General features: G+C 38.9%; 4 protein-coding genes across 4 annotated transcripts; 1 reads left to right on the forward strand and 3 right to left on the reverse strand.

Annotated features, from left to right (window-relative positions):
• The first annotated feature begins 1,240 nt into the window (after positions 1-1,240).
• Positions 1,241-2,884, forward strand: LOC108561470 (protein unc-80 homolog). Its single transcript, XM_017919416.1, has 7 exons — positions 1,241-1,290; positions 1,469-1,752; positions 1,814-1,957; positions 2,152-2,345; positions 2,400-2,568; positions 2,622-2,838; positions 2,880-2,884. Exons 3-7 carry the CDS (start codon positions 1,814-1,816, stop codon positions 2,882-2,884), a joined length of 729 nt encoding a protein of 242 aa, XP_017774905.1. The 5' UTR covers positions 1,241-1,290; positions 1,469-1,752.
• On the reverse strand, positions 2,881-4,713 carry LOC108561471. Its single transcript, XM_017919417.1, has one exon. The coding sequence runs from the start codon at positions 4,711-4,713 to the stop codon at positions 2,881-2,883; it is 1,833 nt and encodes a 610-aa protein (XP_017774906.1).
• A 3,216-nt stretch (positions 4,714-7,929) lies between these two features.
• LOC108561472 lies at positions 7,930-9,360 on the reverse strand. The gene has a single exon (XM_017919418.1). It carries the CDS (start codon positions 9,358-9,360, stop codon positions 7,930-7,932), a length of 1,431 nt encoding a protein of 476 aa, XP_017774907.1.
• A 308-nt stretch (positions 9,361-9,668) lies between these two features.
• LOC108561473 lies at positions 9,669-10,709 on the reverse strand. The gene has a single exon (XM_017919420.1). The coding sequence runs from the start codon at positions 10,707-10,709 to the stop codon at positions 9,669-9,671; it is 1,041 nt and encodes a 346-aa protein (XP_017774909.1).
• Between the last annotated feature and the right edge of the window lie 4,168 nt (positions 10,710-14,877).

Genomic DNA, 14,877 nt, shown 5'->3' on the forward strand with positions numbered 1-14,877 from the left:
GAGGACACCATTGCAGCTACAAAGTAACATTTGGGCTCATTTTAATTCGTGTATATTCAAGATCAATATCCATGTATAACATTCTTCTGGGAGCTCATGTTTGCGAAAATACAAGCCATTATCTATGTCGTTGTTTTCCTATTTGTTCATCAAAGTGTAAGTGTATGTTTGGTTGCCTGTACTTTAGGCGCAAAATATGTATCCCATTTTTCGTGACAGCTAGCGCCATCTGTTAGCAATGTTTCAAAGGTTGCAGTTCAGGCATTTTGGCGCTGCACAAAATCCACTTCCTTAAAAACGTTCTAATTTAAATAAACAAACATGTTAACATAATGCTTGAACAGACGTAATGTCATTACTTTAGTCTAATCATTCAAATGCTAATTAGTTTTCGAGTTATATGCATTTTAATTAAAGCATGCAGCGACATCTGTCGGAATTTGCAGGAAATGGTATGTGTGGTTGCAGACAGTTACATTAAAGTTTAATAACTTTCTTATTAATGGACCAAAACTAATTTACTTTATAGCAAACGAAAGCGAAAGAATTAAAGTAAATTAAAAGTTTTAAATATATGGGAATATATCCATTTATTTAACGATTATTTAAAATTAATCGATTACCACTAATTAAATCATTAATTATGCAAATTAAAAAGAAAAAACTACAACTTTTCCAATGATCCGACTGTCGGAATTGTGGCATCTACTATAAGTTATCAAAATTAAGCATTTTAAATTCATTCTCAATCCAATTTGGCGAGATAATTACATCATCGACCACACAATTCAAAGCTCAAAACTTCACCTTTCCAACGTAACTATCGGCATCTTCGTGTTGTCGCGGAGTCGGCTGCTAAGAGCTGGAGAAATTGAAAAAAAAAAGTGAATAGGATTTTCTTAAAAATCGTTTTTCGTTGAGAAACAAAGAGTTTTCACGTTTTTTTCTTAATTATAAGAAAATTACTTAACTTTTGTTGCATTTCATATTATAGTAAAATTTAAATTAAAAAACTTTTAAAGTTATAAAATAATGAAAGATTTAACAACAGATCAAATTACAAAAGTGACAACGTACATTTCAAATGCCAAATTTGAATTGGAAAAAACATAAGCGAACTATGATGCAATACAACAATTGATCTCAGTTAACTTTGAACGTTAAATTTTGACTTATGTCAAATTAAGTGACGATTCTTGCTCTCAACAATGTGCGTATTTAAGATGATGCAGTTTCGGTGTGTTAAGCCAAATTCAGTTTCATAGAACTTAAAGAATCAAGACTTATTGAGTAAGTATAAAATTAAAGGGTTATTTTGGATTAAATCGAGACATAGATGAAATCTTTGGTTTAAAACTTTCTGACAAGTTATGTGTACTTTCATTTGTTTCTTATGATGAAGCAATGAGATGAAACTCACTTTAAGTTATCATTTTGTTTGTTTGTTTGTTGTATATTTTGATTGCAGGTGATAATCGATATATTAAGGTGAGATGAGGTAACTGTTATTTCCTGCTGCCGTTTAATGGACTGTTACCTAGTGACATTTCCGATCGCGCAGGATTTTGCACGCGCGCAGCATCCTGCAGAAAATCGATGCAGCCTCCGCCGTGCGTTCTGTCCTTCCTCACTTTTTTGTAGTAAACACGATGAGCTAGATGAGAAACAAAGGGCTTTATTGCCGAGCACATTTTTATAGATATTTATATATTTGTTATATAATATACACGTTATAGTTTTATATAAGTCAAGGTAAGATCTTGTTGTCCAAAGATTTATAAATCTCTCTTTAATTAATTTTATTTTGATTCAGATGCCCATAGACCCGGATCACACCTGCTCAATTGACAACCTCACGGATCAGTCCATTCCCATACCGATTCAAATATTCCTGTGGAAGCAGGTCATACCGTTCGTCAAATCGAAATTGGGAAAAGTTCACGAGACATCATGTTCGGTAATTAAGTGTTTAAATGCATTATTGATTGAAACTCATCTAATTTCATCTCGCAATGGGATACTTGTCAAGTAACTTGTGATAATGCAAGTTCACCTTACTTGTACAAGAACTTGTCAAGTATTACCAGATGTGCATATTTATATAAATTATATGTTATAAAGGTTTAAATTATTATGTTTTGCTTCTTTCAGATATGTCAACAAAATCCCGTCCATCACGTGCTGAAGGAATCATGCAAGGTGTTCGAAAAGGTCCTCGTGCAGAATATCATAACCGATCTGAAACCCGATCTTTCGGAGGCCTTCAAGAGTCTTCCTCGATGGAGACTGATCCAGGCGGCGTTGCCCTACGTGATGCACTGCACCGCTTCGGTGTTATTCAATAGGTTCGTCTCATCTCGATGTTGATTATTTGAAAAACTCAATTGTCTAACTTTTAGGATGAAGGATGGAAACATACAGATATTGGGAGCGGTGGAGAGCAAACTTCTGTACACTCTCCATTGGATCCTGCTGGATGCGGCTGAGGAATGCTCGGATGCAGACTTCGAGAAAGGAATTTACCACACGTCGCCCTTCTATTACCTATTTTCGATACCAACAATGACGGTGATATTATTAAGTTAAATTGTTAATTGGTTGTAATTATTCTTTTTTTGTAGCTGTTTGTGTACTTGTTCGCACCGATTTGTCAGAGCCTGAAGGAGTCGGATTTCCAGAATTTCCGTTTGGAGAATGGTTTGAAGCTGTGGCAAGCGATGTGGGAGTTCCGGCATCCGGACGCTCCTTGCTTCACCACGCACTGCAAACCTAAACCTAAGGCTCTCAGCGGAAGATTGGGATTGAAGAAAGGACAGTACGGGGATATATTTTGCGGCAGTGAGTATTCTACTAATTTATTGATAGTTTACGAATCAAAGATTAATAATTAAAGTAATATTGCTGCCTCGAGTAGTGCTTAACGAGGCACTCGATGAAAAATGTTAGGGCTGAGATTGTGAGTCCTGCTAATAACAGATAGAAGTTTCCAAGCAGTTGGCTACTTCTCAACGGTCTTGATACGGTTGCTTCCGTGTGAGAGGTGAAGAAGTTGTAGAGGTAATCGAGATTGTAGTTGGACATCATCTTTGCGTACCAGTAGTCTATGAAGCCGTGCTCCAGAAGCCTTGTGATCTGCTCGGTGAAGATCTTCGTGAATGGTGAGGATTTGCGGAGAATCAAGATGATGCCAAATTCCCCGACGCATTCGTTCAATATTTTCATGTGCGTTTTAGCGTAACTATCCAACGTTTCCGTGTCCGTTAAGTAATACTGCGACAACTTTTTGACGATGAGTGCGTAATTGTTGCATCTCACGCGCATATCTCTGTACCGGTTGTTCGGTTCGATCCCGTAATTTTTCGCAATCATCCGGTGGATTTCGTTTCCTCCCTCGAGCATTGCCTTCGTGTTCAAGTCTGGACCACCCCAGAAGATGTTGTGGTTCACCATGTCTTGAAGAGTGTTGATTGGGTCGGAGAATTGTACGCTGGTCAAGGCGCTGGTGAAGCCCGCCGCGTAAGCTGTGGCCAAGAGGAGAGTGTTTAAGGACCAGCAGGTCAAGAAAATGCGGATTCCTCGTAGAGAGGGTTTCGGGAAAACGTTAAGTCCGCTCAAGGTGAAGATCCGGACAATCACCAGGTAACTGTCGACGAGATTCGCGAAGGGATTCGGGTCGTTGCGAACAGTTTTATAGTACATTCCTAAACCGTAGAGTATTAAGGTGGTGGTGAATGAACTGGTGAACATCAAGATCCAAGTGGTCGGTTGCAGCGGTTGAAAGATGAAGCCGCTGTCGGGTTTCGGTTGCGGTTTCGGTACCAGAAACGTTATGCAAGCTTGAGCGTAGGGAAAGGTCGTATCATACATGGAGAAATATTTCCCTAAAGACAACATCCAGTGAGAGCAAACGGCGATGTCGCTGCTTCCATTGTAAACCGACTCTTTTACAATCGAATACAAGCTTTCGTTGCGCCCTTCGCGCTCCTTCTCCGTGAAAATCTGATACTCCACCTTGAACTTTCTCATGATGTGCTGAATAATCCTGAATTCGATTCCGTCGTAAGCTTCCTTGTCCGTGGAGTAAATGTACGGTGGACAATTGAATGCGGCTACGTTGAAGACGTACTCATCTTTCGGTTTCCATTCCAACATATTTAAATCATCAACATCGAGCTGCAATTCATCTTCACCATTCCACTCCAATATAACTTTATCCTTATTCAAGTAAATGAGTTTGATAAGGAAATTGCGCTTCGATTTGAACTCTTCTATCGTCTCGACTTGAACGATCATCAGATCCAAAGCTTCGATGTCTTGCGCGAAATCGAACGGGTATTTCTTATAATCCGCTTCAACTCCTTGCAAGAAAATTAAGATTCTGTAATGCGGATACATTTTGAAATCGCCGATACTTTTCTCGCCTAAAATTGCATTCAAATAAGTTAAATTAGCCGTGGCGATTATAGCGCCGACGGCGCGAAAATTTTCAGGTCTGTAATTCAAGACGTTCTCGTACGGCGGCACCACGACCATCGTGAGATCTTTCTGCAGCGATTTGTGGATGTAATCGGTGAAGCTGGAGCCGTCGCTTATGTAAAATATGGTTTGGAATTCATCGAACGAATTGCAGATGATCGACGATACGAAATCGACTATTCTATCTTCGTTGCATTTCGCCAGGGCCGCGAGGTTGAGCAGCATTAGAAGCAACATTATCTGCAAATTAAATTAAATTGAATTAGTTTGTTTGCCAATGTAAACGGATGGAGAGTAGTGTTACTTTCTGGTTAGGAAGAGTTCTAAAAGTAAAGTGAGCGCGGCTGCGACGAGTCCGACGGTTAAAAGTAAGAAAGCCGCCTGCATTTCGATTAGCGTTAATGGCTTTTTCTGCCCGATTTTCGTTGCGTACGAGGAGTAAAAGTTGGACATGTAATTCAGCTCGGAAACAATCCGGATGACCATGTCCCAGTAATTGATCAATCCGTGCTCGACGAACTTGATGATGTAAGTCGAAAGAATGCCGGTGTACGGTGAGTTCTTCCTCAGCGAGAAAACAATGTATCCCTCCGAAACGCACTCTTTTAACACTCTCATATGCGATCTACCGAACACGTCCAAAGTCTCCGTGTTGGTGATGTATTTTCTTGGTAGCACTTTCACGTAAATTGCGTAATTCAATTGGTGGATTCTTTCGTTTCTTTGCGCTATGCTCGCTTCCAAATGGTAGTTGTTCAATAGCTTATTAACGTACTTGTTGGGATGCTCTTGAAGTGTTAATTTGTTGGCGAAATCTGGGCCGCCCCATTGGATGTTCGCATCGACCATTTCTTCTAGAGTGTCGATGGGTTTCGACGTCTTCGGTGTAGTTCTTGAGCTGGTGTATCCGGCGGAATATCCGGTGTTGATTAGCAGAGAGTTGAAGCACCAGGCGATTAGTAAAACGCGAAGAGCGTTCCAACCGGTGAACTGGAATTTGGGTATCGAACTTTGCGTGCAAATCCTCAGCACGTCTAAAATACCAACAACGTAATCCTTCTTTTCATTCGGATGCAACCATCTCAAGTACATAGTTAACAAGATTATAACAGTCACAAGTGTTAAAAGAATAGCCCAAACCGTCGAATTCAACGATTGAAAGATTAAAGTTTGTTCTGGTAATAATTTCGGTTTTGGGGCTAAAAACGTTATGCAGAGTTGAGTGTAAGGATACGTAATGTCGTATTGATCCATAGGCACAACTGAGATCCATTGGCTGCAGAGTCCAACATCAGCTTCTTGCAATTTGAGCGCTTCCAAAACCTTACCGTACAGACTCGCGTTCTCCACACTTTCCAAAATCTTCAACTCCAAAGGCCAACCTTTTATCTGTGCGATTTGCTTGATGATTCTGTATTCCAAACCGTCTAATTTGTCTCCGACTATAAGGAAAGGGCTGCAATTGAAAGCGGCGCCAACGAAAGGTCCATCTCGAGGTTTCCACTCTTTGTAGGCGAAAAACGATTTCGTGACTTTCGTTTCGGTTTCGTTGTTCTTCAAGTAAATCACCTGAAACTCGTTCTTTTGCTGTATGCAGTGAATCTCATCCTCTAAATCAAAGTTGAATCCTTGCATCACCATAATGTCAAGCCCTTTCACCGAGACGGCTTCGGTGAATGGTGACACGAAGAAGTCGTCTTTCCAATTGTAGAAAATCAATAACCTCTTGTGCGGTTTAAACTCGTTTCCTGCAATCAATTTCTTGAGAGATCCAAACTGTGAAGTGGCTATTATGTAACCGTCGCACGGATTCTCTTCTTCGGCAGTTTCGCGATTAACTTTCTTGTATGGACGAACCGTTACAGCAGTCCCTGAATCCGATAGAGCTCTTTCGACTAAATGCGACAGGTAACAACCGTCCGATAAGAAGTTGATGTAATTCTTTTCTACGAACGAGTAGTTCACTGCTTTCGTTATTATCTGTATCCACTTCTTCTCGTCGATTTGCCTCTGCATACTGCAATTCGCTTCAACTTTAATTGTTAGTATAGTTGTAAGGAAAACGACGATGGAGAAGCGCATGATGATGGTTTTTGAGCAACCGAAGCATTTTACGTCTTCTTAAATATATTTAGGTCTTGTTTGATTATCGTTAAAAAGGTGTAGAGCGGTTTGCTCGACGTTCAGAAATAACATTGCGATTAATTTGTTGCGTGCCCACCAATCATTATAATTCCACATCGTTGCTGCTCTCTATCTGTTGCTGCCTTGTAATTACGTAATATTCAGTTTGTCCACAATACGTTTTTTTTTCCCACGTGCCCTACCACTTGACATCATTCTTTTTCTGTTGTTTGTGTAATTAACATGCAACCTTATTATTGTTACTGATTCAACTTCGACTACACCACGAGTCTCGTTTGGAAAGAACATAATAAGTATTTACCTCGTACTAAATTACTCGATTAATAATGAAGATTCAATCGGTTATTCAATGTGCATATTATAGAAAATTTAAAGTGATTTTTCTCATTATAAGCTATTAAATTTTAACCTCTAATTACATAATTGAGTATTCATATTGAAGATAAACTGACGTTATGACATATAATCCTAATGTCAGATATTTGTGACATATGTCAAAGTGAAACAGAAAATATTGTGTCATCACGTTTTGTCTAATTACTTGATAACTACGCACGCTAATTTAATCATCAGATGCGCAAATTAAACACGAAAGTATAGTCTTTCCGGTGAATCAAAGTTGAGTGATTAAATTAGAAATGTTATATCATTTTTTTTTATAATTATTGTAAAATTTAATGTGAAAATTCACGTAATGTCAAAATTTGGTTAATTGAAAATCAAAAAACAATTGTCACACAAACGTCAAATTTGTTAACAATTGTAATTTAATAACTGTTATTAATAAAAATGACAAATCAAACAATTAAAGTAGGTTAATTAATAAGACAACTTTTAAGATACATTTTATTGTGACTTTTCGTGCAAATTTTAAGATGTTTTGTTACTTAACTATCAACAATTAACATTTAAATTTAATTAGATTAAGTGCAAATTTTCAATACAAATTGCTTTATTTCAATTGTTACGATTACAGCGGTGTTTTAGAATATAGCGTGTTACCTGTGAAAACAGTTGAAAAACTCTTTGTGTTTGCGGATGATACGTCGCGTAACGATGGTATTGTATAACGGTGCGTTTCGGTTCTGAACCGGTCTCATTATAAGTGCTTTATCTGAGATCTTTTCCATTACGAGCGGTCTTTTTTTTTCATTCTTTGTCACCTTGTTTTTTTTTCCATGTATCATTTGCGACGATTGTTAGCGTTTAAGGGTTGAAGGAGACTTGTTGTTTCGCCTCGAGAATGGGAACACTTAACAAGGCAAACACCATTAATCGTGTAATTTATTGCCGAGGAGGATTTCGTATTTATTCGAAATTAAACGCGGCAGCGATGTGTGTTTGCTCTACGCAAAAGGCGATCAACGAAATTACCGAGCCGACAATCAATAGGTAGAACGCGCCCTGCAGTTTGATCAAGTTGAGAGGTGTCCTCGCGACGCTCGACGATTTCGTGAAGTAATTCTTCATGTACTTCAATTCTGGAGTTAAAGCTTTCGAAGTCCAATGGTTGATGAAGCCGTGCGCGCTGAATGCCTGGATTTTCTTGTCGAGGATCGCTGTGTGCGGCGAGGATTTCGGTAGCCCGAAGACCATGAAGTATTCCGCGGCGCAATCGAGCAGAACTTTCAGGTTTCTTTGCCCGTAAGAGTCCAAGAATTCGGTGTCCGTGACGAATTCCACATTGGGGAATATCTTCACGTACGTCGCGTACTTCTTCGTCCGTAATCTGCTGTTAACAACATCGAAATTATCCTCTAATTCGTAGTTTTCCAAGAGCTTTTCCAGCGCCGCTTTCGGGAATCCCTCCAACGTCTTGTAATTGCCCATATCCGGCCCTCCCCAATGGATTCCCTCATCCACCATATCCTGAAGAGTGTTTATAGGTTTCGAATAACCGGGCGAAGTTAAAGTGCTCGCAAAACCAGCCGAATAATACGTGCTCAAGAGCACCGTCGTGATCAACCAAAAGAATAGAAGACATCTCAAAGCGCCGTTAGGAAACTTTATACCTTGAAGCACTAAAATTTGAAGAGCTTTCATGCAAATATTTCCCATCGTCACAATCAAGTAAAATCCATACATCTTGCGAAGGATTCGAGCAACGAAAGAGATCATCAAGAGGAGGAAGAATATGCCTAACCACAATTCCAATTTGAACGGTTGATAAACGAATCTGGAACTCGGAACGAGTTGAGGTTTATGCACCAAGAACGTTATGCACATTTGCGTGTACGGAAAACTGATATCAACTTCGGTTTTCGCTAAAACCGATTGCCATTGCGAGCACATCGAAACGTCCGTTTTCTTTGTAAGCGAATCGTTCAAAACTATCGTGTACAAACTCACGCGTTCCTCCACTCCATGAACGGTAAATTCAACATCTCCGAAGACTTCTTTGATTATATCCAACTCCAAACCGGAAGCAACGTTACCATCCTCATCGATATCAACGAAAGGAGCGCAGTCGAAAACCGAAGCTTTGATCTTCCCTTGGAAATTGTTGATTATTGTTTTGGAATCGTTTAAATCTTTCACCAAAACCAAATCCGATCCTGTTTTTGCAGCGTAAATTTCCCAATTCCTATCGTTGTAATCGGAAACTAGTATTATAGTTTTAAGGTGAGGTTTCAATTGGATTTTGAGTAATTTCGTTGGGGAGGTTTCGTTCAAAGCGATTAAGTAACCGTCGATTGGGGCTTGGAAATTCTTGAATTCGCTTAAATCGTAATTAATCATTGCGTAATTTAAAGCCGCGATTTCTTGAGGGTAATAATCGTTGGATAAGACTAAAATCGTTTCGTTTCCATTTTCGAAACTGTTCTTCATCAAATCGATTAGTGTTTCTGCTTTGCACGTTATGAGCAGCGTTAGTATTGGGATGATTTTCATTGTTTGACTTTTTGCTTTTAAATAATAAACTTGGTTGTCTCGGTTCGTGTTTAGTTTTCGGTGATTGATCTATTTCAATATCGTTAATGCGTGAAAGAGCAGTTAGGTTCTCTTGGGAGTTTGACGCGTGAAATTATCGTTTATTATTCACGCGACTAATTGAAACTCTCGATGATGAAGGCGGCGAACGCTGTTAAGAGGCCGACGAGTAGAACGTAGAAGGCTCCCTCCATCTGATCGTAATTCAACTTTTTCCTTATGATCGAGGTACGCGGCATGACGTACTGAGACATCTTCTGCCAGTAATTGTAGTCCTGGTATATGGCGTACTTGAACCAGACTTCTGTTAAGCCGTGCTCTTGAAACATCCTTATTTTCCGGTCGACGAATTCCGAATAAGGTGAGTTCTTTTGCAGGGCGAAAGTTAAAAAGAATTCGCCTACGCATTCTGAGATCAACTTGATTTTATCTTTGATGTCTTCGCGAATGTCCGAGATCTCCGGCACGACGAATCTGCGGATGACATTAGCTCCTAGACACGCGTCGTCCGGTAAGTTCTCCATGGTGTGATTGGAAATGATCGTTTTGGCCAGCATCTTCACGAAAACGTTATCCGAATACTTGAGCCACGACGAGAGACTAGTCCCAACATCGTAGCAAGCGACATCATTGTAAACTATATCCTTGATATTGTCAACAGGATTCGTGTACTTCTCGTGCGTTAAAGTGCTGGTGAAACCAGCAGAGAAAGCGATGCTCAACTGAAGAGCGGTCGAATACCACAAGACCAAAATGAACTTTAGATTCCGGTGCGTCGGAAAATTCGTCATCGGGTTTAGAGCCAAAATCCGGAACACCTCCAAGAAGCAGTAACTGTAATTCCTGTTTATCCCAACTATATACTTTTGCGTTAAATACAGGATGAACGAGACGATCTGCGTTAAGATCGCAATCAAAATCCAGATGCACAATGAGAACGGATCGAAAATCGTCGTCGCTATTACCGTCGGTTTCGGCACCAAATACGTGGCGCATCCTTGCATATACTGCACGGCTTCGATATTGAGTTGCGTAACCCTCCACATCCAATGTCCGCACGTGGCCAAATCGCTCCTCCTCAATCTGACATCCTCAAGAACCGAACCCCAAGAGTACTTCTTCCTAGGCATCAAATCAACGTCCCAATCCTTCGTCATCTCGTCAAGTATAAACTTTTCAATTCCACCGTAAACACCTTTGATTGCATCGTACTTCAAATAAGGTGGACAATTGAAAAGGGAAATCCGGAACTTCCTCAACTTCAAATTCAGTTTCCAATCAGAATCGTACTGTTTATTTGTATGCAAATCAATGATTTCGTCATCCCTGATTGTAACAACTTGATTTCCAATTAGATTCGCATCGATTGCATCATCGAACATCAAAAAAATCCGCGCTTTTGGAACGAAATTATGCGATTTCCACTCTTTACATTCCCCAATCACATAACCAGTAGCAGTGCAGACATATCGCACTTCGTTTATTATTACAACAGCGTTCAAATCCATTAGAGCTTTTGATAAACTGGAATTGATTTCGCCCAAAACGTGGATGCAATATTTGTCCACGAACATTTCGTTTAAAAGTGCACTCAAATTACTTTCATTATCACTTGGTGGTAGCAACAAAGTTTCTGTGTTTTTTAGAAAAACTATTGAAGGTAAGACGAGAAACAGCGAAAGCTTGTACATGTTTAACGTAGTAATTGAATGCGTTTCGCGTCGAAGCAACTATTTTAATTACTAACAGTTTTTCAATATGCACGATAAGATGGGCATCGAAATTTAATTACTTACCTGCACATTCATTATGTAGTTTTCCATGATTATTTAATGTTGTTTATTTGGTGCGGATGTTGTTGAAGGTTTTATATATGAAAAATATTAAATATTATTTTCGTTTGATAAATCCACTTTTTTTATATTTGTGTGAAGAAAACTTTCGTTGTTGGTTTACGTGAATCAATAAGAAGGTTATTAGTCTCACGCGTTTATAATTAGATTTTTTTTTTGGTATTTGATTTATAAGTTTTGTTAATGTGGCAAAAATTCATTTGGTAGATCAAAATAATATTGATTTTCTGCAAAATTAAGTACGATTTTGGTTGAACTAATTCATAGATTTTTTAATCACAACTTAATATGACATAACTTAAATGGACATAAGCTAATATGATTGTAATATAACCTGACATAAGCAAATTGTAACTGAAACGTAACATAACATAATATAACCTGTCATAAGCAAATGTGACATAACTGAAACGAACATAACCTAATATGATTGTAATATAACCTGACATATAGCAAATGTGATGTAACATAACCTGACATAAGTAAATATGACGTAACTTAAACGAACATAACCTAATATAACTTTTTTTTTTTAAATAAAATTTTAATTCTTCCTAAAATTTTCAAAATCGTGACAATATTTGTTCAGAAATAATAATAATTGGATTTATTGATGTATGTAAATTGTGTATGCATTTATGGATGAAATAGTTGCAAGATTTGTATGAGTTGTTGAAGGAAAACTAAAAGTTTTTGTTTGTAAAAGTAAATGCATTAGGAAAGAAGAGTACGTACCTTTGAGTGGTTTTAAACTTTAGTTTCAGCCGTCGTTTGCACGAAACTAACAACTAATTTTTAATTCATACCTAATCTCGTATACAGTTTTTTTTTTAGTTCGATTAGTTTCGTAATCGTCGCGTCGTAAATGAAATCGTAAAATCAAATGAAACGTTCGTAATCGTTTATTAATTAGCTTATCGTATACATTTCGTGTACAAACTCTATCGATTTGCTGTGTATTTTTCGTAGATTAAAGCTACGGAGCCTAAGAAGTATCCGACGAGCAGGATGTAGACTGCAGCTTGCATCTCGTCTATACTGATGGGTATTTTCAGGTCGTGGGAATTCTCCGTGCTGATGGATTTCAAGAAGAAATGGCTCATGTATTTCTCCATGGAATCAGGTTTGCTCATAACCGCGCGAAGCCACGCTTTGACGAAACCAAAGTCGAAGCACCATTTGAGCCAGTGGTCGAGGATTTTCTTGTACGGAGAGTTCTTTTGCAGAGCGTACGACATGAAGAAATTGGAGAAACATTCGGGAAGAACGGTCATATCGGCGCGCGTGTAATCGTAATTGTCTGTTTCGGGGATGATGTACTTTCCGTTGATTATGTTGCTCAAGAGACAAGAATCTTCTGGTAGGTCTTGCAAAGAGTGATTTGGGACCATGAAATTACCGATTTGTTTGATGTAGATGTCGTCGGATTGTTTGAGGATTGAAGTGGTGTAAAAACCGCTGTCGTAACATCTCACCTTGTTCTCGACCATATCTTCGAACGAATTGATTCCTTTCGCAAACCTCGGTTTAGTTAAGCGACTCGTGTACCCGGCCGAATACATGTTGGTGATTAGTAAAGAAGCGTACACCCAAGAGTACAGAACGATATTTAAACTGGTCATCCTCAAGAATCCGTTCGTCGGTTGCATCACCAAAATCTTCACGGCGGTAATCAGATGGTCGTAGTATTTGATCGTTGGGAACTTTCGGGAATTCTGGTAGTAAAGTGCGAATAGTTTCATTAAGATTGAAATTACAATTACTAAGCAGACGATCAAGATCCAACCTTCGACGCGGATCGAGTGGAAAATAAAGGTTTCTTGTGGCATGTACATAGGTTTCGGTATAACGAAATTCGCGCAGACTTCGAGATATTTCGTCGTCGGCTCTAAATTAACTTCTCTTATGTTCGACTCGAAGTGGCCGCCAGCAGCCAAATCGCATAAACCAGCGCCAACGTCCTGCATCGTCTTGGACCAAGCCAAATGTTCGTAATATTTATACCCAATAGGCCACTTATTGATTTCCTCAATGATAAACTTTAAAATGTAATAATCTAATCCGTCGTAAATCCCTCTTTCTTCGTCTACTAATAAGAACGGCGGCGAATGGAAGACGGCTATACAGAATTTCTTGTCCTCGAAATTCGGAGCCCAAATCTCGTATTTGAAGCTGTCTTCCTTCAAGCTCCACTCGCTGTCGTTGAAGAACCCCAAGCTTCGATTGGATTTAACCGACACGACTTTCACGTTCACTTTGTCGTCCGCGTTGAATCCGTTTAAAGTGAACCAAGTCCCGAAAACGGCGATAACATCGACGGCCTTCCAATCCACGAAGTGGCGAAAAGGTACGCCGAAGAAGTCACCGATTTGCGAGAAGATCAAGACTCTGCTGTGCGCAGGAAACGCTCCATCTCCAACGAAATAACTCTTCGTCTCCTGGTAATCATCCGAAGCCAAAATGTAGTTGTTCGAATTGCACAGATTCACCTTTCCCGATTCGATGAATTTCTGGTTGAATGTAACTATAGAGATTCTGGAAAGGCGAAGCGCTTCATCCACGTAACGATTCGATCCGATATATTTCAAGCAGCTTTTACCCTCGAAGCTCAGATGGATGATCTCTTGCACGAAACTCACAATTCTTTCGGATGATCCCAAAGTAATCAAGATCAAGAAAACGATCAGCGTCAACATTTTTCGACCTAAAATTCATATATCTTTTTTTTTTGTACGATACAAGAAGTTACGCATTGAAGCTTACCTGATTTTGTGCGTGTAGTCGTGGCGCCTCCAAAATAATGAGTGTGCTCAATATTTGTTTGATGATCATAAAGTATACGTATATTTGCGTATCGATTCACGTTTTGTTTTCCTTTTGCAGACAAACACATGGAAATCTGAAAATAGAAAGATTTTTTTATAACTCATTTTATTTCGTAAATGTAAACATTTTTTTTGATGTCATGTTTTCCCGAGATTCTCGATAAATTACGAAAAACAATAACAACAATAACAGCAGCAACGTTTATGTTGTTTCAGCGATTGTAAATAATATTTCTCAAGGATTGCTTGATTTACCCACAGAGATATGCAAACAAACATAACAACAATTATCTAGTACAGTGGTTTCCAAACTTGATGTTACTACGCCTCCCTCAAAAGTATGTAATCATTTGGCGCCTCCACAACCCCCTCCATTTCATAAAATGAACGAGTATTACAGCAATATGGATAAGAGCAAAGTAATATATCGATACTTTCTAGATCAAAGTTTAAAAAATGCTCGAAAAAGCAGTGTTTTCACATTTCATTGTTTACTCGAAAACTATAATAGATAGAATGAATCCAATATATGCATATGAAAGCTGAATGTTTGGGGAATCCAACAAGTATAGATACATTCCTGTGCTCTTATCCATATTGCTGTAATACGTCTTTATGAAATGGAGGGGGGTGGGGAGGCGCCAGTT

Source organism: Nicrophorus vespilloides, unplaced genomic scaffold, assembly GCF_001412225.1.
Source record: "Nicrophorus vespilloides isolate i.1.1-1 unplaced genomic scaffold, Nicve_v1.0, whole genome shotgun sequence".
NCBI lineage: Eukaryota > Metazoa > Arthropoda > Insecta > Coleoptera > Silphidae > Nicrophorus > Nicrophorus vespilloides.

What these genes read in the sequence shown, in the direction of transcription:
- LOC108561470 (XM_017919416.1), top strand. Translation starts at nt 1,814, where the DNA reads ATGCCCATAGACCCGGATCACACCTGCTCAATTGACAACCTCACGGAT. An exon ending in TTCACGAGACATCATGTTCG is followed by an intron (nt 1,958 to 2,151) that starts GTAATTAAGTGT and finishes TGCTTCTTTCAG; the next exon opens with ATATGTCAACAAAATCCCGT. An exon ending in TTTCGATACCAACAATGACG is followed by an intron (nt 2,569 to 2,621) that starts GTGATATTATTA and finishes CTTTTTTTGTAG; the next exon opens with CTGTTTGTGTACTTGTTCGC.
- LOC108561471 (XM_017919417.1), bottom strand. Translation starts at nt 4,713, where the DNA reads ATGTTGCTTCTAATGCTGCTCAACCTCGCGGCCCTGGCGAAATGCAAC.
- LOC108561472 (XM_017919418.1), bottom strand. Translation starts at nt 9,360, where the DNA reads ATGATTAATTACGATTTAAGCGAATTCAAGAATTTCCAAGCCCCAATC.
- LOC108561473 (XM_017919420.1), bottom strand. Translation starts at nt 10,709, where the DNA reads ATGACGAAGGATTGGGACGTTGATTTGATGCCTAGGAAGAAGTACTCT.